Genomic DNA, 27,849 nt, shown 5'->3' with positions numbered 1-27,849 from the left:
AGAGCTGGACTGGAAGAGGAGCAGCCAGGACTAGAACCCTGCGTCCATATGGGATGCCGGTGCCTCAGGCGGAGGATTAGCCAAGTGAGCCACAGCGCAGGCCAGCCCCAGTGTTTTTAAATATAATGATGCAGATAAGTTGAAAGAAAAAGGATAGGAAAAACATACTGTGCCAACTAATTAAAAAAAAAAAAAAAACAACCCTGAAACTTCAGTGGGTGTTGTGGCATATTGGGATGCTTGGATTTAAGTCTGTTCTCCACTTCCAGTCCCGTTAATTCTGATGGGCCCTCTGGGATCCGGAAGATGATGGTTTAAGTAGTTGGGTCCTTGTCATCAATTTGGGACACCTGGATGGAGTTCAGTGTGACCCAGCCCTGGCTGTTGTGGGCATTTGGGGAGTGACCAGCAAATGGAAGATCTCTGTATATGTATTGCTTTGTTTTTCAAATAAATAAAAGTGAGCAAACAAAAAAATGTAGAGCTTCAAATTACATAAGGAAGAACCATTGAAACTGAAAAGAGAAGTAGACAAACTTACAGTTAGAGATCTCAGTGCTCTTAATAGAGAATGGAAAAAGATAAAATACTAGTAAGGATATGGAACATTCTAACAGCTCTGTTAACCAAATAAACATGATTAACATTTGTAGGCCATGCCATTGAGTAACAGCAGAATACACATTATTTTCAAATGCTTGTGAAGCATTCACCCACATAGACCTATTTTGTAGGAAATACTGGTGAGGACATCAGATCAGCAACTTACTTTCAAGTGGTTTGGGGGTGGGTAGGGGAGAGTTATGTTTACGCCAACATTTCTGTAAGCTTGTGATTATTTTTTTAAATTTGAAAAGTGAATTTTTAAAGTACTTTTTATGAGAAAAATTCACACACCTGATCTAATTGAAGAGGCAGAAAGTGCATTTTAGTAAATCAGCTAGAAAGTATTTTCCTCTCTTGTTTTGAATAGTGTGCAAAACGTCACTGATTTTGAATGCTGAAATTTTTTCCATTTTGTTTTGTTCCCATATTTTGAATGAGTAAAGTTGCTTATGCTTTTTGTTTTGAAACTGTCCTCCTGGTCCTTATTAAGGTAGCATAATTTTTTTCTCTTTACCTTCAAAGGTTGCTCAAGAAACAGATGTGAGAGCCCAAATACGTCTGCAGTTTCGAGATGTCAATGGAGAACTTATAGCTGTGCAGAGATCTATGGTGTGCTCTCAAAAGAGTAAAAAAACAGAATTTAAAACCCTAGAAGGAGTCATTACCAGGACAAAGTAAGTATTTATATTGAATTTGAATATTTCTTCATCTTCAGCCTTTTAGGTCTATAATACAATGAATTTTCCTACTACTTTTAAGTTTATTTCAAGGGGGAGCGTGTTTTCTTTTTTTTAAGTTTTTTTAAGCAGACTATATTTTTTGAAACAATTTTGAGTTTATGGCAAAATTAAACAAATACCAGGTTTTCTATATACTTCCTGTTCATAAACACACACAGCCTTCCCCACCATCAACATTTAATTTTTTTGTTACTATTTATCAATTAAATAGAATGATCTCATTAACAATTTAGTGATAGTGTTCCATTGCTTTGAGCAATGTATAGTTACTGCACTTGAACTGAAAGTGCATTATCACTCAAATATAGGCTGAATGAATACAAAATGCTAGCATCGTTTTTGGGGATGGATGAGATGAAAAGCAGACAAATGGGAACAAGTAATCATTTGTCACTCAGCAAATCACTTTTCTGTTAGAGGCAATTGTGTGCTTCTAGTGGGTTTCGGCTTGAGAATTAGGTTGCTCTGGGGGCCTGTTATCCTTGTTGAGCAAATTTCTTAATTCTTCCTCTTCCTTCCTTTCCTTTTATTGATCTAGTATGCTAATTAATTACTTAACCATTACACCACTTTTCAAAAGTTGTTGATATTCACTGTATCCATTGCCTTACCTTCTCCTTGTACCTTCTCCAACCCCATTCCACCACTGAAACGGCTCCTACAAAGGTCACTAATAATCTCTGCAGCGATTAAGGTAATGCTGCTGCTATCGTAGACTTAACAGTGAGCCTGATTTTTTTCATTTGCAAAATGGGGTTCATTATCTCTGTATGTATTTTGGAAAGGTGGTGTAAGGATTGAACTAATGCATGTAAAATGCTTAATATGTAGTAAGAGCTCCTTTATTAGTTTTCTGTGCTGTAGCAAACCATAGACTTAGTGGCTTAAAACAACACACTGTTTTGTAGTTGTGTAGTTTAGAAGTGTACATTAGCTCTTACTGGGCTCAAACCAATGTGTGAACAGACTGTGTTCCTTTCTGGAGGCTCTTAGGGAGAATCCATTTCCTTACTCTCTCTTATTAAAGGCGACTCCCGTTTCTTGACCTGTGGTCTTACTGCATCTTCAGAGCTAGCAGCAGTGAGCAGGGCTCTTTTCATGTTGAATCACTGGTCTGCCTCCTTGTCCACATGTGATAATCCTTGTGATTACATTGGTCCCATATAAATAATATGGGATGATGACCTCTTTATTTTGAAATTAGATGATTAAGCAAACAACATAAGTCCCTCTGTAATTTTAATTCCCCTTTTCCTTGTAACCTAACATTCACAGATTCAAGGAAATAGAATGTGGACATCTTTAGAGGGTCCTTGTTCTAGGTGCCACAGCTCAGTAAATGGTATTTGTTAATGAATTCTTATATGAAAATTCTTTTTCTAAACTCCCATGACTAATTGTTGGCCCTCTTTTTCTGCATGACAGCTATGTCCTACTTCATTAACTCATATCTTGCTTCATTCACCCAGCCAGTAAAGGTTGGAGTCCCAAGGGCTCAGTTTATGTCTTCTCCTGGTTATGCGTCATTCTCTTCCTAGGTGAAACTTCACCCATTCATTCATTTCTGTTGCTTACATTACTGTGTGCTCATAGTTGACTTGTAGTTGACTCATAAATTTGTATCTCATAAGCTAGACTTCTATTTTCCAGCTCAGACACACAACTGCCTCTCTCATTTTCTGCAGTTGTTTCAAAGACACCCCAGATTCAGCATGTTCAAAACCAGGCTCATGATCCTCTCCTTGATTCCCTGCCAACCCCCCCCCCCTCCCCGCCCCGAGAAAAAGCAGCCTCCAAGAACCTGGTCCTCCTCCTCATTCGGTGAATGATACCACTATCCATCCAGTGATACAAGTTCAGAACCTGGGTCTTAACGTCTTCTTTTTCTATATCTAATCTATTACCATGTTCTGTAGATTTAACCTAAACGTCTCTTTCCATCTCTAGAGTGACCATTTTAGTCCATGCCGCCATCAGCTTTCCATGGTCTAATGTGATAACTTACTGAACTGTGTATGTCCATTTTAGCCACCTGCAAGCACACTCAGGGCACTCATTGTTATGTTTTCAAAATACAAATTGTAGTGTTTAAAAAACAAGACAAATACTGTGTCTGCCCACTTACTCTAGTACTGAACAGCCATTTTTCAGACTACACATTCTTAGATATTTTTAAGTCACTCTTGCTTATTCATTTAAGTCTCTTATTTTTAAGCTTGAAGGGTGGAAGTTATTTTCCTCTTTGCGTTATCTATAAATACTTTAAATCATTATATGTTATAAAAAGTTCTGAAATCCCTTGCTATGTAATCTTAGTTTACACACCCTCTTATAAATAAGTGAACTGCTTTTGCTCAAGGACTCATTGTAACAGGGGATCGATAAATGGATGGACTTGAAAGAAGTACATCCTGAAGGATTGATGAAGTGATAGAATGCATACATCTGAAGGTTACGTTACTTAAATTCTTGATTTTCATTTTTTGTAGGCATGGTGAAAAGGTCAGTCTCAGCTCTAAGTGTGCAGAAATTGACCGAGAAATGATAAGTGCTCTTGGGGTTTCCAAGTCTGTGTTAAACAATGTCATTTTCTGTCACCAAGAAGACTCTAATTGGCCTTTAAGTGAAGGAAAGGCTCTCAAGCAAAAGTTTGATGAGATATTTTCAGCAACAAGGTTTGTAATCTTTAAGTAAATTTTAAAGCCTTTTAAGTTATTACATCATGTTTATAATTTAGATGATGCTTTTTTAAAATTTTTTTTAATTTTATTTTTTTATTTTTTATTTTTTTTGACAGGCAGAGTGGACAGTGAGAGAGAGACAGAGAGAAAGGTCTTCCTTTTGCCGTTGGTTCACCCTCCAATGGCCGCCGCGGTAGGCGCACTGCGGCCGGCGCACTGCGCTGATCCGATGGCAGGAGCCAGGTGCTTCTCCTGGTCTCCCATGGGGTGCAGGGCCCAAGCACTTGGGCCATCCTCCACTGCACTCCCTGGCCACAGCAGAGAGCTGGCCTGGAAGAGGGGCAACCGGGACAGGATCGGTGCCCCGACCGGGACTAGAACCCGGTGTGCCGGCGCCGCAAGGTGGAGGATTAGCCTCGTGAGCCGCAGCACCGGCTAGATGATGCTTTTTTAATAAAGATTTATTTATTGAATGTCAAGAGTTACAGAGTTGGAGAGAGAGAGAGAGAGATGTCTTCCATCTGCTGGTTCACTCCCCAATTAGCTGCAACTGCTGGAGCTGTGCCAATCCGAAGCCAGGAGCTTCCTCCTGGTCTCCCACGTGGATGCAGGGGCCCAAGGGCTTGGGCCATCTTCTGCTTTCCCAGGCCCTGGCAGAGAGCTGGATTGTAAGCAGAGCAGCCAGGTCTTGAACCGGCGCCCATATGACTTGCTGGCACTGCAGGCAGCAGCTTTACCCGCTACGCCACAGTGCCAGCCCCGATGCTTTTTTCTTGACATCAGCATTTTCGAAAGCAGAAAGGTCATCAGTTATTCTCTTTCACTCACTGACAGCCATTGGTTATATTTCCTGTCGTCATTCTTTCTGTGCATTTTTATTTACCTGATTTGAAAGTATAAGTCTAACTTTTTGTCTTAACCATTACGTCGTAAGCATTTGCTGAGTTGCTATGAAGTCTTTGAAAATGTCATCTTTAATGGTAATATTCCACTCTATTAGTATATACTGTAACTTAACTAGCAATTCTATTTTTATTTCATATTTTCAAAGATATATTAAAGCCTTAGAAACGCTTCGGCAAGTACGTCAGACACAAGGTCAGAAAGTAAAAGAATGTCAGACTGAACTAAAATATCTGAAGCAAAACAAGGAAAAAGCCTGTGAAATCCGTGATCAGATTACTAGTAAGGAATCTCAGTTAACATCTTCAAAAGAAATTGTCAAATCCTATGAGAACGACCTTGAACCATTGAAGGTAATTTGATTTTTGTAATTGACAAAATTGCATATATTTATGGCACACAGTATGTTTTGATCCAAGTACACATTATGGAATGGATAAATCAAATTAATATATACATATCCTTACATATCATATTTTTGTGATGAGAACACTTAAAAATCTACTCTCAGTAATGTTCAATTATATAGTGTATTAGGCCGGCGCCGCGGCTCACTAGGCTAATCCTCCGCCTTGCGGCGCCAGCACACCGGGTTCTAGTCCCGGTCGGGGCACCGATCCTGTCCTGGTTGCCCCTCTTCCAGGCCAGCTCTCTGCTGTGGCCAGGGAGTGCAGTGGAGGATGGCCCAAGTGCTTGGGCCCTGCACCCCATGGGAGACCAGGAGAAGCACCTGGCTCCTGCCATCGGATCAGCGCAGTGCGCCGGCCGCAGTGCGCCGGCCGCAGTGCGCCTACCGCGGCGGCCATTGGAGGGTGAACCAACGGCAAAAGGAAGACCTTTCTCTCTGTCTCTCTCTCTCACTGTCCACTCTGCCTGTCCAAAAAAAAAAAAAAAATTATATAGTGTATTATTATTAGCTGGAGCCACCTTGATGTACATAGTTGATTATTGGGTAGTAAGGAGAAAGTCATACATTTTTTTTTTTTTAAGATGTATTCATTTATTTGAAAGGCAGAATGACAGAAAAGCAGAGAGAGACAGTGAGTCTTTGATCCACTGGTTCACTCCCCAGATGGCCACAATGGCTGGAACTGCACCAATCCGAAGCCAGGAGCTTCTTCTGGGTCTCCCACATGGGTGCAGGGGCCCAAGGACTTGGGCCATCTTCTACTGCTTTCCCAGGCCATAGCAGAGAGCTGGATGGGAAGTGGAGCAGCTGGGACTCACTTTTCCTGCTACGCCACAGTGTTGGCTCCCATACGTATTTTTTTTTTTTTTAACATGATAGCATTCACCTCTAATGTACTTTATTTCTTTTTAAATTCTTTTTCAGAATCAGATAAAGAGGGGAAGCTCCTATCTGCTGGTTCACTCCCCAAATGTGTGCAACGTTGGGGCTGGGCCAGGCTTAGGCAGAAGCCAGGAACAGGAAACTGTACAGGTTTCCCACATGTGTGGTAGGAGCCCAATTACTGAGTCATCACTACTGCTTCCCAGCCTGTGCATTAACAGAAACCTGAAGTTTAGAACCCAAGCCAAGAATCAAACCCATGCACATTGATGGGGGATTCAAGTATCTTAATTAGTAGACTATATACCTGTCTGTTTTATTTTTGTGTGAACTTGAATGGCATGTGTATTTCTTGAAAAATTATCAAAGACTATATAATGATATGACTAACGTCTTAGGTCTGTAGTAAATAGTTAGTCATTAAATTGCCCAAAGAGCTTGAATTTGAGAGTAAACAAATTTGTAGCAGCATAATAAATTAGTGGTACAGATCACTAACTTAAATAGCAATGTAGTTAATAACCTTACAGTTCAGCACATTAAGACTTTTTTTAAGATTTGTTTTCAAAGGCAGAAAGAGAGGAGGAGACACACAAAAAGAGCTCTCCCATATGCTGATAGATTCCCCAAGTGGTTGCAGTGGCCAAGTCCGGGTCATATTGAAGGCAGGAGCCTGGGATTACATCCAAGTGTCCCATTTGTGTGACAGAGGCCTGAGTACTTGGGCCATCTTTTGCTGCTTTCCCAGCCACAGTAGTAGGGAGCTGGATTGGAAGCGGAGCAACCAGAAGTAAAGCTAGTGCTCCAGTATGCATGGCAGGGGCTCAGACAGCAGCTGAACCCACTGCTTCGCAGTGCTAGGCCCCATTGGAGAGTTCTTGAATTACATATCTTCATAGAGATTTTTTTTTTTTTTTTTTTTGATAGGCAGAGTGGACAGTGAGAGAGAGAGACAGAGAGAAAGGTCTTCCTTTTTGCCGTTGGTTCACCCTCCAATGGCCGCCGCGGCTGGCGCGCTGCAGCCAGCACACCGCGCTGATCCGATGGCAGGAGCCAGGTGCTTCTCCTGGTCTCCCATGGGGTGCAGGGCCCAAGCACTTGGGCCATCCTCCACTGCACTCCTGGCCACAGCAGAGAGCTGGCCTGGAAGAGGGGCAACCGGGACAGGATCGGTGCCCCGACCGGGACTAGAACCCGGTGTGCCGGCGCCGCAAGGCGGAGGATTAGCCTATTGAGCCACGGTTCCGGCCCCATAGAGAATTTTTATAATTGTTCTTGATGTTGCACAAAATCTGGAATTGATCTATAGCATATTGATAATATTTGTTAGTGAGGATAGTGTTCTAAAACCTGTGGCTTCTAAGAACGGCCTACAGGGAATATCATTGTTTGTTTAGTAAACGTTTAGTGAATATTTCCTGTGTGCCAGAGTGTACTGTGCAGATAGCCACAGGTATCAGGATGTCCACAACTGCATCTTTGCCCTTTTAGGTATTGCAAGTCTGAATAAGTGAGAACATTGTTAAAAATGGCTGTTTTCTGAGTTTCAGAAAGAAGATATTTTGAAAAATGAAAACGTTAAAATATTTATTGATTTGGTTCTTTTTTAAAATACCTGTCAATGCTCGCATAGATCTTTGAGTTGTAAAGTAGAAAAAAATCTTTTTAAATGATGGCCAGTCATAGAAATTTATCACAAAGGCTTTAGGGAGGAGTTAGGGCTAAGCTGGACCTTGAAGATGGGGGAGAAATTTAATTGATAAGATATTTTATTTTTTCTTTTAAAAGTTATATCTTTCACAATGAAAAGTTGCAGGATATTAGATAAAAAGTAAAAGATACCCTTCCTGCTCTTTATCTCTGTCTTCCCAGAACACCTCCTACCAGTAGCTTTTTTTTTTTTTCTTCATGACAAGCAGTCATGCCAACAAAGAATTTCTGTCCACTGGTTCACCTCCAAAATGCCTGCAACAGCTGGTGCTGTGCTAGGCCGGGTTAAAGCTGGCAGCAGAAATTCAATCTAAGTCCCTGACGTGGGTGTCAGGGACCCAGTTACTTGAGGCATCACCACTACCTCTTTTGTCTGCGGTAGCAGGAAGCTTCGATCAGGAACTGGAGTGTGGAATCAATCCCGCAATCAAACCCAGCCATTCCAAAATAGTTGTTGGCATTTTAACTGCTTAATTGTCACCTTAAGTGCTAGGCCAAATGCTGGTGACACCCCATTAACCTTTTTTTCTTTTTTCCATCTTTGCCATACCTGTGTGTATACAGATGTTATCAGGTATATATGAATGTACTAAAAAATACAGACTTATTAGAGCAGGATTTTGTGAGGAAGAGCCTGGATTTAGTAAATCAGTATAAAAGGAGTGAGAAGTAAGAATTGGGGTCAGATTATAGGTGGCTGTTGGACTTAGACAAAAGAGTAACAGTATGTTATATTTTATAGTAAATTGTCCTGATAACTGTGCTACAGTAATTACCCAGTTACTAGAACATATTTTCTAGAAAGTGCTTCGTTAGAAAGATGATAAGCACACGTAATGATAAAGCAGGAAGAAGATAAGAGATGTAGGAGATATGAGGAAGAAGGAAGAGAATTTCTGAGGTGGCCAGAGGATATTTCACAGTTTGAATTTGGGGTGTAGCTTCATTGATCCAAAGTGAGTAAATCTTTGGAGACAGAAGCAGTAAAATGCAAGCTTTTCTTTGAGAGCACTATTCAGGATGTCCACATAGTTGAAATGGAGAGTTAAATAGGAAATAATGTCAAGGTAGGGCCAAGAATGATACCCAGTATTCATTGAATTGTCTAGGATTCTAACCAAAGTTGTAACAGAGGTTGAGGTGTTTGTTTACTTGCTTTTTTGGAGTTTAATTGTGGCCCATTCATCAAGAGTTTAATCCTGTTCTCTGTATCCTTACACCCTAGCCCAGGGCCTGGCACATAGAAAGTGGCTAAGTGAATTTTTATTCTGTGGACAATTTCCAAAGTACTTTACCGGCTGTTGGATGTAAGGAGTCTTCCTTTCATAGAACTCAGCATGACATTTAGGCCAAATCACCTCCCAGCAGCAGACCAGGAAACACTGCTTCAGTTCATCCTGTACTGTAGTACGTACTTCCCTGTTTTTATAGATTCCTTCCATTTTCAGGAACTGACTAATTGTTTTATTCTCATCCCAATGTATCTTGTCAATCTTGACTCCCTTAGACCTGTTGTCCTTTCTTTCTTTCTTTAAATGAAAATTGAGAAATTTGTTTCTAGTTTGTTTTTCCACACAGGTTCCTGGTCCTTCAACACCTGATAGCCTTAGTGCTCCAGTCTTTTGTTTCATTTCGCTCTCACCCTGTTAAGCACTCTGGTACAATTTCTGTTGTCTTAGCTCCTAGTATCTTGTGCACCTGGGGGATAGGGCCAAAACACAGTTGTCGAGTAAGAAATCTATCAGCTTGATTTTTTTTAAAAGATTTATTTTTTATTTATTTGAAAGGCAGAGTTACAGAGAGAGAAAGAGAGACAGAGAAAGTGCTCCCATCTGCTGGTTCATTCCCCAAATGGCTGTAATGGCTGGGGCTGGGCCAGGCTGAAGCTAGGAGCCTGGAGTTTCATCCAAGTCTCCCACGTGGGTGCAGGAGCCCAAGCACTTGGGCCATCCTCCACTGTTTTCCCAGGCACATTAGCAGGGAGCTGAATCCCAAGTGGAACAGCCAGGACTTCAACTAGTGCCCATACGGGATGCTGGCATCACAGCTGGAGGCTTAACCTCCTATGCCATAACACTGGCCCTGCCAACTGGATTTAAGGAATGAAGCAGCTAGAGGTGTCACAAAAGACCCAAGCCTAGATCATTTATAATGTGTGTGCCACTCAGTGGTGGTGAGAACACTGATGGAGAGAAGCTGAGAAGTTTGTGGAGTGCCATAGCTGAGGGGTTAATAGTCCATGCTCTCGAGTATCTATCCTGTTCTCTTTGTTAGTCTCTGCCCAAAAGATATTTCCTGAAGACATAAATTTTCTTTCACAAGTAGTGTGAATGGCCCCGTTCATTGATGGCTTAATGGTCAGACACTGCTTTAAAATGTATTCTGTCAACCACACAGTAACCTCACCAAGAAGTATTCATAGGCAAGAAAGCTGAGATGTGGGTGTTCATGTTGGAAGTAAGGTGTAAAACCATCATTGAGCCCAGGCCTCTGATACACAAGCCTTCAATTTTTTTTTTCTTCTTAGGTCGAATTTATTGAGGTCTAATGTACATGTGATAAAATCACCTTTTTTTCTTTTTTAGTGGCCAGAGCGGGTAAAGCTGCTGCCTGCACTGCCAGCATCCCATATGGGTACCGGTACTGGCTGCTCCACTTCCAATCCGGCCTTCTGCTACGGCCTAGGAAAGCAAAAGATGGCCCAAATCCTCGCGTTTGAGACCTGGAAGAAGCTCCTGGCTCCTGGCTTCGGATAAGCGCAGCTCCGGCCATTGTGGCCAATTGGGGAGTGAACTAGTGGATGGAAGACCTTCTATTTCTCTCTCTCTGTCTGCCTTCTCTGTGTAACTCTGACATTCAAATAATTAAATAAATCTTTATTTATCCCATGTGGGATGCCGGCGCTGCAGGCGGTAGCTTTACCCACTATGCCACAACACTAGCTCCTTTTTTTTCTTTTTTAAAAAAAGATTTATTTATTGGAAAGTCAGAGTTAACATAGAAGGAAAGACAGAAAGACCTTCCACTTGCTGGTTTAATTCCCAGATGACTGCAACAGCCAGGGCTTGGCCAGGCCTCACCAGGAGCTTCCCCTGGGTCTCTCACGTGGGTGGCAGGGGCTAAGTACTTGGGCCATCTTTGCTTTCCCAGGCCAAGAGCAGGGAGCTGGATCTGACATGGAGCAGCCAGCGCCCGAACCAGTGCCCATATGGGATGCCAGCATTACAGGCAGTGGTTTTACCTGCTACACCACAACACTGGCCCGTAAAGTCACTCTTTTTAAAGTGTATAATTCTGAGTTTAGGTAAATGCATTCAATAGTATAACCACCACCACAATCAAGATGTAAAATAGTTCCAGCACTGAAAAAAGTTTTCTCAAAGACCACCTCTCTCTCCTTGTCCTGTCCCTCTGCTTCCAGTCCCTGACAACCACTGATTTTTCTGTCATTGTGATTTTGTCTTTTCCAGAATGGTGTATACATAGAATTATTCTGTATATTGATTTGTGTGTGAGGCTTCTTTTCTTAGCTTAACACTCTTTTATTACGTTACTACATGTATAAATAGTTCATTCCCTTTTATTACTGAGCAATATCCCATTGTATAGATACATTGATTTTTGTTTTCTGATTGGTAGGTATTAAGTTGTTTGCAGTGTTGGGCCCTTACAGATAAACCTGTGATAAACTTCTGTGTATAGGTCTTTGTATAAATGATTTCGTATGTCTTGGGGAACCCCCTAGGATTGGAGTTCCTAGCTTGTTTGGTATATACATGTTTAACCCTGGAAGTTGCCAAACTAATCTCCAAAGTGGCTGTACTCTTTTGTATTCATCCAGGAGTATTCAACAATGTGGTTGCTCTGTGTCTTCACTGGCCTTAGTGTTGCCAGTCTTTTTCATTTAGCCATATGGCAGATATGTCGTAGTAGTTCAGTGAAGTGTTGTTTTCTTTGTGAGCTTAGCTTATCTTCCATCTTACTTATTTGCCATCTGAATGTCTGGTAAAGTAGGCAGTCTTCTGCTTATTTGCAGTAGGATTTGTTTTTGGAGAGGTTCTTTGTATTAAACTATGAGATATCTGTATATATTCCCTTTATCAAATAAATGTTTTGAAAATATTTTCCTAACTACTTTAAAGAAGGTGGGAGTTTTAAATTTTGGTGAGATACAGTTTATTAATTTCTTTAATTCTTTTATGGTTTTTGCTTTTTGTTTCATATCTAGGAAATCTTCGACCCATTGTCGTTAAGATTTTTTCTTCTTCTAGAAGCCTTAGATTTCACTTCTTATATTTAAATCTAATATTCCTGTGTCAGGTTAATTTCTGAATATGGTATGAGGTAAGGGTTCAGGTTTCTTTTTTGCATATGGATGTCTAGTTGTTCCCACAGCCAGAGTATACATCATGCCATTCCACCTTGCAATATTATCTTTTAATAGTACCTGTATAGTTTTGTACAAGTCAGTTATGTCCTCTGGGTCTCCTAGTAAGCAAGTAGTGTTGTGATAATTAGCATTTATAGCAGCACCTCTTACATCATCAAACATGGGGGCTGGCACTGTGGCATATTGGGTAAAACTGCGGCCTGTGGTGCTGGTATTGCATATAGGCGCTGGTTCAAGTCCCAGCTACTCTACTTCGTATCCAGCTCCCTGCTACTGGCAAGGGAAATCAGCAGATTGCCTAAGTACTAGGGCCCAGCACCTATATGGGAGACTGGGAAGAAGCTCCTGGCTCCTGGCTTCAGATTGGCCGAGCTCTGGCCATTGCAGCTGTTTGTGTGGTAAACTAGCAGATGGAAGATTTCTTAAGTCTGTAACTCTGCCTTTCAAATAAAAAAAAAAAAAAAAAAAATCTTAAAAAAAAAAAAAGGTCAAACATAGTAGGCATTCAGTCAGTGATACCTAAAGGTTATTGTTATTATTAGATTTCTCATTTCATTCTTTCAACATACTGAACAGCTCTCATGTGTTCTGGGGATACATTAGAGAACAAAGTAAACAAAATTCCTATTTTTATGGTGATTGAGTGATATCCATATAGAGATATAGATATATTAGTATGACATTTAAGGTGAGGATGCATTTTTTCTAACTAAAAGTTCTGCAATTGATACCTGAACACTCTAGTAGCTTAAGTGTGTAGTAAGTTTAAAAATTAGGTTCTACGATGGCAGATGTTGTGCAGTGGGTTAGGCCACCACTTGAAATTTAGTATCCCATATTAGTGCCAGATCAAGTCCCAGCTGCTCTGCTTCCGATCCAGCTTGCTGTTAATGTGCCTGGGAAAGCAGCATAAGATGACTGAAGTATTTGTCCCCTGCCATCCACGTGGGAGATGTGGTTGGAGTTCCAGGTTCCTGGCTTCAGTCTGGCTCAGCCCTGGCCACAACCATTTGGGAAGTGAACCTGCGGATGAATGACCTCTCTCTCTGTCTTTGCTTTCTTTCTGTATTCTGCTTTTCAAATAAGTAAATAATTCTTTTTTTAAAAAAAAAATTAGGTTCTAAGAATGTCTTGGAAGAACAGTTGGTCAGCTTTGTGATCATAGAGGCAAACACTGGGAGGATATCCCGTCATTGCCCGAGGAGAGGATTCCCTGATCTAGCTCTCACAGTTTCTTAGACAGGAGACTACCAGCTGTCCTTGAAAGTGAGTCTGAGAAGCAGACCACTGAGATCATGTGTCCTGCATTGCTCAAGAGTTCTGTTTGCCTGAGCAAACCTTGGATTAAAGTATGGTCTTACAGAGCTGATTTGTGTTCCGGCTGCCCTTGTCCTGATCCAGCTCCCAGTTAATGTGTCTAGAAAAGCAGCCAAAAATGGCCCATGTTCTTGGGCCCCTGCCACCACATGGGAGACCCAGATAAAGCTCCTGACTCCTGGCTTTGACCTGACCCAACCCTGACTATTGTAGCCATTTGGGGAGTAAACCCATGAATGGAAAGTCTGTCTTTCTTTCTCTCCTCCTTTCTCTGTAACTCTGCCTTTCAAATAAATAAATCCTTTTAAAAAATAAGATCTTCATGTAAATTTGCCTAGGGGGCCAGAATCGTCATTTCACCGTGAATTTCTAGCCCTCTCAGCAATTCTAATTTCTTAAAAAATAAGTAGTGGTGAGTGTTTGGCTTAGTGGTTAAGATGCTACTTGGGAAGCTTACATCATAATTTGAAGTACTTGAGTCTGAGTCTCAACTTTGCTCCTGATTCCAGCTTCCTGCTAATCATGCTGGAGGCAGCACATGATGACTCAAATAGATGGGTTCCTGCTAGCCACATGGGAGACACAGATTGAGTTCCCAGCTCTCGGTTTTGGCCTGGCCCTGGGAGTGAGCCAGGAGATCAGAGATCTCTGTCTTTGTCTTCCGAATAAATGGAAATAAATTAATTAAATAGCCTTTTAGAAATTAACTTTTTTTTTTTTTTTTTTTTGACAGGCAGAGTGGACAGTGAGAGAGAGAGAGAGAGAGAAAGGTCTTCCTTTTGCCGTTGGTTCACCCCCCAATGGCCACTGTGGCTGGCACACTGCGCTGATCCGAAGCCAGGAGCCAGGTGCTTCTCCTCGTCTCCCATACAGGTGCAGGGCCCAAGCACTTGGGCCATCCTTTACTGCACCTCCGGGCCACAGCAGAGAGCTAGACTGGAAGAGGAGCAACCGGGACAGAATCCGGCGACCCAACCAGGACTAGAACCCGGTGTGCCGGTGCCGCAGGCTGAGAGTTAGCCTATTGAGCCGCGGCACCAGCCAGAAATTAACTTTTTAAAAATATATATATATTTATTTGAAAGGCATTGTGACAGAGCAAGAGATCTTTCATCTGCTGGTTCACTCCCCCAAATAGCTACAATTGCCAGGTCTGGGCCAGGCCAAAGCCGGGGAGCCAGGAACTCCTTACTGGTCTCCTACGTGATTGGCAGGGGCCCAAGCACTTGGGCCATCTTGTATTCTCTTACCAGGTAACATTAGGAGGAAGCTAGACCAATGCAGCAGCCAGGACTTGAATCGGCACTCCAATATGGGATACTGGCGTCGCAAGTGGCAGCTTAACCCATTGTACTACTGTGCAAGCCCCAATGTTAACTTTTTTAAATGTAGTACTTTGTATACTGTAGCTCTAAGTGACCAGTGAATGAATGAATGACTTTTGAACGAGTTGTTAAGAGCAGAACATATTTTAGAACTAGAAATGGAATAGAATTAGAAAAAGAATACTTTTCTCAGTTAACTGTGAAGACTTGGGGCAAGTTCCTTATTACCTCTCATCCTAAGTTTTTCTGTGCCCCTTTAACATAATTATTTTAGCATTAAATGAAATCACTTTCACTAAATGGTTTGCCTTGGCACGTCCTATTTGTCTTCATCAGCAGTGTAAATGAGAGTAAATTTTATTTACATAGTGTTCTATATTTTCAGAATCGTCTAAAAGAAATTGAACACAATCTCTCTAAAATAATGAGACTTGACAATGAAATTAAAGCCTTGGATAGCCGAAAGAAGCAAATGCAAAAGGATAACAGTGAACTGGAACAGAAGATGGAAAAGGTTTGTGATGGCAGAATTTTGTTCTATTCCAACATTTTGATGGTGTTGTAATGAACCTCATTTGAATCAGTTTTGGCACCCACATTTTGAGAAAAAAGGTAACTACAAATCTTGGTATTTTTGTAACTTTTATGTATTTGCTAGGTAAATTAAGGATATTGAGTATACTTTAGTTCACATTTGATGAACCTCAAAGTGATTATACTTTCTGATGTTTATACATTAAAGCTTCTTTCTTTGGTTTTATGCAGGTTTTTCAAGGGACTGATGACCAGCTAAATGACTTATATCACAATCATCAGAGAACAGTAAGAGAAAAAGAAAGGAGATTAATAGACTGTCAGCGTGAAGTAGAAAAATTAAATAAAGAATCTAGACTTCTTAATCAAGAAAAATCAGAACTACTTATTGAGCAGGGTAGGGCAAAGTGTTTATTTGGTCTGTTTTTCTAATACAATATTCTGTGTTTTCTGCATGATTGAAAAGTCCCTAGAGAATTATGCTGAGTGAAAAAAGCCAACGTAAAATTGTCAAATATGATATGTTTCCATTTATATAGTATCTTTGAAATGTCAGAATGTTAGCAATGATGGGCAGAGTAATGGTTACAAGAATCCTAGGTAAGAGAAGGGGGAAGAAGATGGATGTGATATGGTTCTAAAAGGGTAACAGAGGTGTTCTTTTTTTTTTTTTTTCCTCTTTTATTTCTAAATTTGTTTATTTGAGAGACATAAAGAGCCCTCCCATTTGTTTACTCCCCAAATGCCTTAGAGCAGCAAGGGCTTGGTCAGGAGCCAGGAGCTAAATTCGGTCTACTGCTGGGTGGCAGGGACTCAACTACTTGAGCTGTCACCTGTTTTGTTCATTTTGTTTTGTTTTTTAAATATTTATTTATATACTTGAAAGAGTTACACAGAAAGAGAAGGAGAGGCAGAGAAAGAAAGAGAGAGAGAGAGAAAGAGAGGTCTTACATCCGCTGGTTTGCTCCCCAGATGGCCACAATGGCAGGAGCTATGCCGATCTGAAGCCAGGAGCCAGGTGCTTCTTCTGGGTCTTCCATGCAGGTGCGGGGGCCCAAGGACTTGGGCCATCTGCTACTGCTTTCCCAGGCCATAGCAGAGAGCTGGACCAGAAGTAGAGCAACCGGGACCCGAACTGGCACCCATATGGGATGCTGGCATTGCAGGTGGCTGCTTTAATCCTCTACACTACCATGCTGGCCCTGAGCTATCTTTGTTTTCTCTCAGAGTTTGCATTATCAGTAAGTTGGAATTGGGAACGGAGCCAGGACTTGAATCAGGCACTTGGATGGTACATGGATGTCTTAACCATTGTGCCAAATGCCTGTCTCTTCTTTTTTTGGAAAAAATTTTTTTTTTTTCTTTGGGAGACAAAAAGACAGAGACGCACAAGTAGAGCTCCTATCTGCTGGTTCAGTCCCCAAATGCCTACAGTGGCTGGAACTGGCATAGGATGGGAGCCTGAAGCATACTCCTGGTTTCCCATGTTGGTGGCAGGAACCCAGTCACTTGAGCTATCACTGCTGCCTCCCAGGGTCTACATTAGCAGGAAGCCAGAGTCAGGAGCTGCAGTATGTGTTCAGCCCAGGTGTACCTCTATGAGATGGTCGACTGCTAGATCCCACAAGAGGATTCTTGCTGTGTTGGAACTGTTTTGTATCTTGACTATTAACATGAATATATGAATCTACACAGGTAATAAAATTATATAGAACTTAATATGCATACATACAGCCACAACTAGGCACGAGTAAAATTGGGGAAATTTGAGTCAGATTGGTATATTTTATTGGTGTCATTATCCTTCTTGTGATATTATACTGTAGTTTTGCAGAATGCTGTTCTTGGAGGCAACTGAGAAAAGTATACAAGAAGTCACGCTGTATTATTTTTTTTTAATACTTAATTTAATCTATTTTTATCTCAACTTTTATAAAATCAGATTTAGAAAAAGAATTATTAAGTTGGTATGTTTTAAAGGTCGTCTACAGCTCCAGGCAGATCGCCATCAAGAACATATCCGAGCTAGAGATTCATTAATTCAGTCTTTGGCAACACAGCTAGAATTGGATGGCTTTGAACGTGGACCATTCAATGAAAGACAGATTAAAAATTTTCACAAACTTGTGAGAGAGAGACAAGAAAGGGAAGCAGAAACTGCCAACCAACTGATGGTAAATACCTTAAAAATACCATTTTTGTTGTTTTGGTTATATCATATCTGTACTTAAATTGTTTTAATTTTTGGATAGACCCTGTCCTGGCATATTTTTAGATTAGTGTTAGGATACAGTCTGCTGCAAGGTAGGAAAAACTTCTATCACAGTAAATTTGTATAGTTTTATAAAGATAAAGATATGAATAAAATGTAGACTACATTTTTTATTGGCTCAAGTAAAATTTCTATAGCTAATTGTAAAAAAAGTTTGCTCAGAGCGGTGGTTATCTCTGGTTGATTGTTTTTACATTTTAAAATACTGTTTTGTAATTTTTTCAGTGTACATTGTTATTTTTGCAATAAAGAAACAATTTAGTAAAACAAAACTAACACTCATTCTTCATAATGCTTTTAGAATGATTTTGCAGAAAAAGAGACTCTGAAACAGAAACAGATAGATGAGATAAGAGATAAAAAAACTGGATTGGGAAGAATAATTGAGCTCAAATCAGAAATCCTAAGTAGGAAGCAGAGCGAGCTGAAGAATGTGAAGTATGAATTGCAACAGTTGGAAGGATCTTCAGACAGGATTCTTGAACTGGACCAGGAGCTCAAAAAAGCTGTAAGATATTTGAGTAATCTAATAGTTTTAAGGTATAAGACAATGAAATGTATTCTAAAGTATTTTATTGGTTGCTAATTCTGGATTATGGCACATTTTAATAAAAGTGTCAGCCGTGTCTGTTCATCTCATGTAAAGTAAATTCAACTTAATATCTTTTTTTTTTTTAAGAAGTTGTTTATTTTTTTATTTTTAAAGTCAGACTTAGAAAGAGGGAAAGACATCTTCCATCTGCTGGTTCATTCCCTAAGTGGCCACAGCAGCCCAGGCTGAACCAGCCCAAAACCAGGAGCCTGGAGCTTCATCTGAATCTCCCACTTGGGTGGAAGGGGCCCAACCACTTGAGCCATTTCTGATGCTTTTGCCAGGCCATTAGCAGAGAGCTGGATTCAAAGTGGAGCAGCTGGGACACGAACTGGGGCCCATAAAGGATGCTAGCATTGCATGTGGTGTCACAGTGCCAGCTCCCATGTAAATATCTTAATCATGTAAATCTTTCGTTCTGGAACTTGGTGGATTGAAAATTAGAATCATTTATGGAGCCTTTTAAAGATACCTGTACTCAGACGTTAAAACTACAGACCTTCCAAATCAAAATAACTGAGAATGTGTATAGAAATAAATGTCCAAAGCTAAACAGACCTGTGATTTGTAGGAGCATAAGTGAATAAAAAAAGGTATTTTTCCATTTAAGTTCCAAACTACATACGTGTATATATTTCTAAACTAGATACATGTAACTATATATGATTTTTGCTATGTTATTACTTAGTCTTCACTAAACACTTTCTTATCTAGTTTCAAGAATTTCCAAATTTTCTTCCTTGTTGTTGGTCCCTTTCTTCACATCTCCATTATCAAAGTGTAAGCATCTTGAAGATCAGCAAGTCCCCACTTCGTAATTCGAGTAAACATTTTTGCTCCCTGTCTCACTGTTGTAGCATGTTTTTGTCAGTGTGGCACTTGATTAGAGTATTGTTTCTGAGTGAGGAGAAGGTGGAAAGGACCACATCACACTATTTTGTAGTGTGTGCATGCCAGGTAATAATAGTGAGTAAATGAGGACTTAATAAAATTGTTGACTAGCAAGCCACTCTATGTAGATGTGTTTCTCCTTAATGTGCACAAATTCTCATTTTTATTCCTATTTGACCATTCTAGGTTTATTTATTAATTCTCTACCATTGTAACATAGTAAGGTAACTTTAATAGATTTTTCTTTATAGTACTTTATAGTTTTTCTGTTTTGGATATAACCAAACAGTAATATTTTGACCATAATTTCTGGTATGTTTTGCCATTATTTTACTTCTCATTCTTAAATTTGTACCCTTGTTTGAATTATTGATTAGGAACGTGAGTTGAGCAAGGCTGAGAAAAACAGTAATGTAGAAACCCTTAAAACAGAAGTAATAAGCCTTCAAAATGAGAAAGCAGACCTGGATAGGAGCCTGCGTAAACTGGACCAGGAGATGGAGCAGTTAAATCATCATACAACAACACGTACTCAAATGGAGATGCTGACCAAAGACAAAGTATGGCTTCTCTTCTTGTTCTAATTATATTGCTTGGTATTTAAAATAGTTTATCTTGCATTCATAGAATTGATAGGCTATAAATATTGAGTTGTTAATGGCTTTTATCTTTTAGACATTAAGTGAACTTAATACTCTAGGTTTTTAAGTTTATAAGTTATTTATTAATTACAAAAATTAACACAGAAATATATACACAAACAGACATTGCTGTATTTTCTGAATACCTTTTTATAGTTTGATTTTTTTAATCCTAGAACTTCAGTTACTCCACAGTTTATTTCTCATATAATTGAGATACCAGGATTTATTCTTGAATTTTTTTTCTTTCTTTCTTTTTTTTTTTTTTTTTTTACCCACAGGCTGACAAAGATGAACAAATTAGAAAAATAAAATCTAGGCATAGTGATGAATTAACTTCACTGTTGGGGTATTTTCCTAACAAAAAGCAGCTTGAAGACTGGCTTCATAGTAAATCCAAAGAAATTAATCAGACCAGAGACAGACTTGCCAAATTGAAGTAAGTACTTGAAATACTGGAGATGTAATAGAAATATCTCTTTTCTTGCTTTCGTTTTTAAGTGTTTTAAAATCAATTTTTGAAATTGTATGTCATACTGATTGACTTTGATTCTGTATTTTATAAGTAGAGTAATAGAAGATAGTGACTAGCACCTCTTGTCTTTTGGAAATTTGTAGGCCTAAGTCAGAGGTTTACAATTTTAGAATTCTTTGAATTTCTGTGAGTAATCCATCATTAAAAAAATGGTCATTTTTGGCCGGCGCCGCAGCTCAGTGGGCTAATCCTCCGCCTTGCGGCGCCAGCACACCAGGTTCTAGTTCCGGTCAGGGCGCTGGATTCTCTCCCAGTTGCCCCTCTTCCAGGCAAGCTCTCTGCTAAGGCCCTGCAGTGCAGTGGAGGATGGCCCAAGTCCTTGGGCCCTGCACCCCATGGGAGACCAGGAGAAGCACCTGGCTCCTGGCTTCGGATCAGCGTGGTGCACCGGCCGCAGCGCGCCAGCCGTGGCAGCCATTGGAGGGTGAACCAACAGCAAAAAGGAAGACCATTCTCTCTCTCACTGTCCACTCTGCCTGTCCAAAAAAAAAAGGTCGTTTTTCTCAGATGTTACCTTATTTGGCAGTTGGACAAGAGGGCCAGAAATTCCACATAGATTGTTTAGGAAGAAGACAGTTTTGGCTTTGGCCATGTTAAATTTGTTTTTCTTATGGAGGTGTCAGAGAATAGAACATTGGAGTTTGAAGTTCAGGAGATTGGTATAATGTAAAGGATAATTGAATTCATTAGCAATGGCTGTGTCACCTTGAGAAGATTATGAAAAGAGAGGAAAAGATTACAGTTAGACTTCCGATAAACACCACTATTTAAAAAGAAGAGCAAGTGCAGAACAACGGGACATGCCTGGGGAGCCTCAGGTGAGAGCCTTGCGTGAGTGGTGTGTGGGGTGCCTTGGGAAGACTGCCTCTCAGAGAGATGGTTGATAGTGTTCAGTGCTGCTTTAGAGGTAGATTAAGAGGAAGGCTTCATCTGGCACTTAGGTCTTTGGAGACCTTCATGAGAAGTATTCAGTGAAGGCTAGAATGGTGAAAGCATCTACATCAGTTATGTTTTCTGAAATTTTGCTATTACTCAGTGGATAGTATGATGAAGTATGTGGGTACGCAACATTGATCTGAAACATATGTCTCAAAACAGTATTTCTACTTCGTCTATTCTTACATATTGTACTGTATTCTTTTTCATTGTTTAAAATGAGTACAATGGGTTAAATTGATTATAAGACTCACTACTATATCATAACCTGCATATTGAAAAAACCCTTGTATGTGTGAGTCTTGAGGTTGGCCTGGGATTATGTTCAAGAGTTGGGGTGGAGATAAAGTGTACTAGTAAGCAGAATCTTTGATGAATGAGAAAGAGTGAGCCATTAGGAGATAAGTGGATGACAAAGGAAGGGGTTTCCCAGGTGAGTAAGGGCTGAGGGGAATGAGGAAAATATTCTTCCTTCCCTGCAGCATAGCCAGCAAGCATCTTCTTGATGAGGCTCTTAACCTGAGATCTAAGTGCAGGAATCCCCAGAAACCAGGCAGAATTCTGCCTGTGCACATATTTCTAGCATTAGTCCCATGAACAGGATTGGCAGGTGAATGAATGTCCCACAGGAGAAGTAAGGCAGAAGTAGAGTGTTACCATGACACTAAATCCTTATAATGATTTCTTAGTAGAATTTGTCATGTATCTGACTGCTCAAACATTTAGTCTGATTTCTCATGTTTAAAATACATTTTTTTATTTTTTTTTTAAATTTTTTAAAGATTTATTTTTATTTGAAAGTCAAAGTTACACAGAGAGAGGTCTTCCATCTGATGGTTCACTCCCCAATTGGCCACAGTGGCTGGAGCTGTGCTGATCTGAAGCCAGGAGCTTCTTCTGGGTCTCCCACATGGGTGCAGGGGCCCAAGGATTTGGGCCATCCTTCACTGCTATCCCAGGCCATAGCAGAGAGCTGGATCGGAAGAGGAGCAGCTGGGATTAGAACCGGTGCCCATATGGGATGCTGGCGCTTCAGGCCAGAGCCTTAACCCGCTGCGCCACAGCGCCGCCGGCCCCTCTCATGTTTTAAATTTATAATCTATATTTGCTTTTATTTTAGCAAGGAACTAGCTTCAGCTGAACAAAATAAAAATCATATAAATAATGAGCTAAAAAGAAAGGAAGAGCAGTTGTCCAGTTATGAAGACAAGCTTTTCGATGTTTGTGGTAGCCAAGATTTTGAAAGTGACTTAGACAGACTTAAAGAAGAAATTGAAAAATCCTCAAAACAGCGAGGTAAGTTACCTGCTTTATATCATTAAGGCATTTTGAAGCTTTTGAATTTTCATTCACAGTTGACTTTTAAGGATGGAGATGTTAAAACTTGGTTGTGGAACCAAATGACTTGAGTTTGAATCTTGGCTCTAAACTTCCTCACGTCATGACTTTGGGCAGTATATTGGAACCTCCTCAGGTTTCAGATTCATCATCTATGAAATAAGGATACAACTGTTACCTGTTGCTTTGAGAAGGAGTAAATGAGATAGGGGTACAAAACTCTTTGAACAGTACCTAGCACATAGAAAGTTTCCTATAAGTTTAAACTTTATGTTATTCCAGAGTAATTTATACAAATCTAAATGTATCATGCCTTTTGGAAAAGATTTAAATATCCGGAAACCTTTGTTTTGTAATATCTATAAAGCAAGAAGAATAAGCATCTATTTATGGAAACAGATGTAACCATGTTGATAAAATGATATTTCATATTTTCTTCACCAAAGGTCTATTTGTTTTCTTAAAATAGCCATGCTTGCTGGAGCCACAGCCGTTTACTCACAGTTCATTACTCAGCTAACAGATGAAAACCAGTCATGTTGCCCCGTCTGTCAGAGAGTTTTTCAGACAGAAGCTGAATTACAAGAAGTCATCAGTGATTTGCAATCTAAGCTGCGGCTTGCTCCAGATAAACTCAAGTCAACAGAATCAGAACTAAAGAAGAAGGAAAAGCGGCGTGATGAAATGCTGGGACTTGTGCCCATGAGGTGAGAAGCAGGGCTCTACTGTTAACCAGCAGGTAGCAGCAACGCTGCAAAAGGTATTGTCCTTTGCCTGGCATTTGGCAAGTACTCAGAAAGGTTATGTTGAATGAACAGATTTTTTTTTTTTTTTAAGATTTTTGTTTATTTATTTGAGAGGTAGAGTTACAGACAGTGAGAGGGAGAGACAGAGAGGTCTTCCTTCCATTGGTTCACACCCCAGATTGCCGCAACAGCCGGAACTTCACCGATCTGAAGCCAGGAGCCAGGTGCTTCTTCCTGGTCTCCTATATGGGTGCAGGAGCTCAAGCACTTGGGCTGTCTTCTACTGCTGTCCCAGGCCATAGCAGAGAGCTGGATCGGAAGACAGCAGCCAGGACTAGAACCATTGCTCATATGGGATGCTGGCTCCGCAGGCAGAGGATTAACCTACTGTGCCACAGCGCTGGCCCCTGAATGAATATATTAAAGTGAACTGGGTGGGCTTATGGTGTGGTGGGTAAAGCTGCTACCTGCGACTCTGCCAGCCTCCTGTATGTGTGCTTGTTCACGTCTCAGCTGCTCCACTCATATCCAGCTCCCTGCTAATGGCTTGGAAAAGCAGTAGAGGATGGCCCAAGTTCTTGGGCCTCTGCCACCGACTTGGTTTTAGCCTGACTCATCCCTGGCCATTGAGGCCATTTGGGGAGTGAACCAGCGGGTAGAAAATTTCTCTTGTCTTTCCTTCTCTCTAGCTCTCCCTTATATATAAATAAATAAATCTTTAAAATTAAAAATTGTAAGTGAGGATTCTGAGCCAGTGTGCCCTGTATCATGTTATTTATATGCTGAAAAGAATCACTTTTTGTTAATAACCTTGTTTATTAAACTTGGCACAGGGTGCTGGCATTGTCATATGTGGGTATAATTCCTGAGACTTGGCTTGAGGGCATGGATTTAGAACTTCGTTATCATACCACTTTGTAAACCTAGCAGAAAAAGCACTGAGAGCTCTTCCAAAAGACAAATTTAAACTATTATTTTTAGGTCTTTGTCTCTTTTAAAAGGAATGGATCCTAGGTGATTTTTGTTATTTTATGTTTACTCTCACTTCTGTAAGAAATTCAAATGATGGTCTATTTATAAATAAAAGGAAATTAGGGAATGTGTGCTGATAGCTTTGGTGTCTTCCAGATGGAGAGCACAAAGCTAGTTATTGAGACCAATAAGACATGACCCTCAAGGAAATAAGCTGCCAGAATTTTACATTCAGAAAGTTGGGCTTAATAGAGTGCAGAAAAATAGTTCAAATACATTAGCTAAGAAAAGAGAAGTCAGTACAAAATCATAGAAGTATTTTGTGTTTTTTAAAAAAATTGTTTATTTTGTGTTTGAAAGGCAGAGAGAAAGAGAAAGATCTTCAATCTACTAGGCTCTCCACATAGAGGGACCCAAGCACTTGGGCCATCTCCCACCTCCTTATGTGCATATTTACCAGTAAGCTGGATTGGAGACAGACAGGACTCAGACCCAAGCACACTGTCACAGGATGCGGTCATCCCAAGCCTTGTCAGCTGAGGCAGGAAAGGCAATGTAAAAGCTCTGAAGTTGGTTCGACTCAGTTAAGAGCAGGAAAGGGGAGAAAGAACTCAGGACAGAGGATGCTAAGGGAAGGGGAATGTGACGTCTGCTGTGATTGCATTATTATGGGGAGTTGGGGGAATTATTTGTGGGGATTGATTCCTTTAAGTTGGGAAGATAGGGCTTTGTGATGCTCCTGCCTAGTTAAAGTTGTCTCTGATAGGTAGTGAAGAGTCACCTCAGGGGATTTAATGAAAGATGTGTTTTAGGAAAATTAAGCTGGTGTTAATATATTGAATGGGCTGGAGTGAGAAAAACTCTGCAAGAAAAACTGGGTGAGTATATTGTCTTGGAAAACCAAGGAAGAATTTCAGGAAAAGAAGGAAAGGTTTAAGAAGGATGAGCATTATGGAGCCAGCTTCTAAGATAATCCCCCGTGATCTGTGCCTTGTGGTCATTTGCACCCCCACCCCCCACCCCTGATATAACCAGTAACATAGAACGGAAGTGGTTTGCATTTCTCTTCCAAGATGAGGTCATCTGCCCTCAATACCCACTCTGGGATCTAGGAGAAGCCAGCTGCCATATTTTGAGCAGCCCTGTGGAGTGGCCCTAATGGCCTGTACCTGACGCTTTCTGACAAGTGAGTATTGAAGCAGATTTCCCAGGAGTCGGCCTTTAGAAGGCTGATAGCTTGACAGCAACTTCCTGAGAGACCTCAAGACAGAGGCTCTTTTCCTGGCCATGTGTCTATGAGAAAATAAGTGCTCTTATTTTAAAGCTTCTATGTTTTAGGGCATTGTTAAGCAGCAATAAATAAATAACGCAGGCATTAAGGAGGAAAACTAGACCTTTGGGGGCCGCAGAGTGTGATAAGCAGACAGTAGCAGTAGTTTGAGCATGAGAAGGAAGAAGAGAAATAAGATGGCGTCTTGAAAAAAAGGTAAATAAAAAGTAAAATTTGAAGTTGGTAGAAGGGACATGTGGAAGAAATGTGTCATTAGTTCTGTCACAGATCTATTGTAAATAGCAGAAATTAACATTGTGTTAATTTCGGGATCCTTGTCAGAGTATCCTTTCTGTGCATGTCTCACTCCATTATTGGACCCTCTACAGTTCGTCATGTATTACAACTTTGATAACTAAATGAATGAGAACTGTTTATCTATTCCAGTTAGTTATTGCTATGGAACAAACCTCCTCAAAACTTAGTGCCTAACGACAATGACTAGAATTTTTTTTTCCCCCCTATGGAATGACTTGGCTCAGTAGGGTGGCTCCCACTTGGTGTCTTTCATGTGGTTCCATCAAGTATGGATGTAGTCATTGGAAGTCTCAGCTAGGCTGGACATTCAAGGTGGCTTATCCCCTAGCTGGCAGATGCTGACTGTTGGCTGGGGCTATGAAACAGGGGTTTTTCACATGGCCTCTGCATATTTCTTGGGCTTCCATCAGCATAGTGGCTGCTTTACCAAACAGTGTGTCCCAAAAACAAGAATTCCAAGAAACAGGAAGTAGAAGCTCCAAGTCTCTTAAGACTTAGGCCCAGAAACGCACAGTGGTACTGCTCCCGTTTTCTGTTGGTCACAGTCACAGAGCCTGCCAAGAGTCAGTGAGGAAGGATACTCCATATGTTCATGGGAGGAGTGTCAAAGTAACTATGGCTGACCTTAATCTGCATGATGACCATGTTTCTGTAGTGGCCCTCAGTGCCGCTCTGCTTGTCCACGTTAAGTTAGAGGACCCGAAGCTGGAAAAGGGCCAGAGGAAGCCCTGGACGTGGGCTGAGGTGTTGGCAGGAATGCTGAGTGAGGGCAGATGTCTGGCCACAACTCCAGCCCCCTGTGGGTGGAAAAGACAACTGTCCAAAAATAGGTTAATTGATGGGTGGGTGTCTGGCATGGTGGTTAACAACCATGTGTGGGGCTGCTGGTGGTGTGATATGGTGAGTTAAGGTGCTGCCTACAAAGCTGATAGGCTCTTTGGGTGCTGGTTCGTGTCCTAGATTCTCCACTTCCATCCAATTCTCTGCTAATGTGCCTGGGAAAGCAGTGGAAGCTGACCCAAATTCTTGGGCCCCTTTACCCATGTAGGAAACCTGGATGAAGCTCTTGGCTTCATCCTGGCCCTTTTCCAGCTGTTGTGGCCATTTGGGGAATAAACCAGCAGATGGAGGATGTCTCTTTTTCCTTCTCTTTCTGTAATCCTGCCTTTCAAATGAATAAAGTAATAATAGGGGCCGGCACTGTGGCATAGCTGTTAAAGCTACTGCCTGCAGTGCGGGTATCCCATAAGGGCGCCGGTTCGAGTCCTGGTTGCTCCACTTCCGATCCAGCTCTCTACTATGGCCTGGGAAAGCAGTAGAAGATGGCCCGAGTCCTTGGGCCCCTGTATCCATGTGGGAGACCTGGAAGAGGCTCCTGGCTCCTGGCTTCAGATTGGTGCAGCTCTGGCTGTTAAGGCCATTTGGAGAGTGAACCAGATGGAAGATCTCTTTCTGACTCTGCCTTTCAAATAAACAAATAAATAAGTCTTAAAAAAATGTATTTATTTGAGAGATCTTCCATCTGCTGGTTCACTCCCCAAATGGCCGCAACAGCTGGAACTTGGCCAATCCGAAGCTAGAAACAAGGACCTTCTTTTGGGTCTCCCATGTAGGTGCAGGAGCCCAAGCTTGGACCATCTTCTGCTTTCCCAGGCAATAGCAGAGGGCTGGATCGGAAGAGGAACAGCTGGGACTTGAACTAGCACCCATAGAAGATGCCCATGCCGCAGGCAGACACTTAGCCTACAATGCCACAATGCTGGGCCCAGTAATAAATTTTTTAAAAAAATACACCAGCTGGGACACGTGCATCGCAGAATGGAGTGGCTGATTAGAGTTCA

At 41.0% G+C, this 27,849-nt stretch overlaps 1 protein-coding gene across 1 annotated transcript in view; it reads left to right on the top strand.

The window, feature by feature from the left end:
* RAD50 (RAD50 double strand break repair protein) overlaps positions 1 to 27,849 on the top strand; it is an 89,506-nt gene that overhangs the window by 30,015 nt on the left and 31,642 nt on the right. The window contains exons 3-13 of the mRNA XM_062189198.1: positions 1,129 to 1,280; positions 3,836 to 4,021; positions 5,079 to 5,283; positions 15,349 to 15,477; positions 15,729 to 15,894; positions 17,478 to 17,671; positions 18,071 to 18,277; positions 19,630 to 19,812; positions 20,175 to 20,332; positions 22,485 to 22,660; positions 23,172 to 23,409. Of these exons, the coding sequence (XP_062045182.1) occupies positions 1,129 to 1,280; positions 3,836 to 4,021; positions 5,079 to 5,283; positions 15,349 to 15,477; positions 15,729 to 15,894; positions 17,478 to 17,671; positions 18,071 to 18,277; positions 19,630 to 19,812; positions 20,175 to 20,332; positions 22,485 to 22,660; positions 23,172 to 23,409 (1,994 nt within the window). The remainder of the gene's footprint in view (positions 1 to 1,128; positions 1,281 to 3,835; positions 4,022 to 5,078; positions 5,284 to 15,348; positions 15,478 to 15,728; positions 15,895 to 17,477; positions 17,672 to 18,070; positions 18,278 to 19,629; positions 19,813 to 20,174; positions 20,333 to 22,484; positions 22,661 to 23,171; positions 23,410 to 27,849) is intronic.

Source organism: Lepus europaeus, chromosome 4 (assembly GCF_033115175.1).
Source record: "Lepus europaeus isolate LE1 chromosome 4, mLepTim1.pri, whole genome shotgun sequence".
NCBI classification, from domain to species: Eukaryota; Metazoa; Chordata; class Mammalia; order Lagomorpha; family Leporidae; genus Lepus; species Lepus europaeus.
Note: the sequence above shows the minus strand (reverse complement) of the source record. Positions and strands in the feature narration are given on the sequence as shown.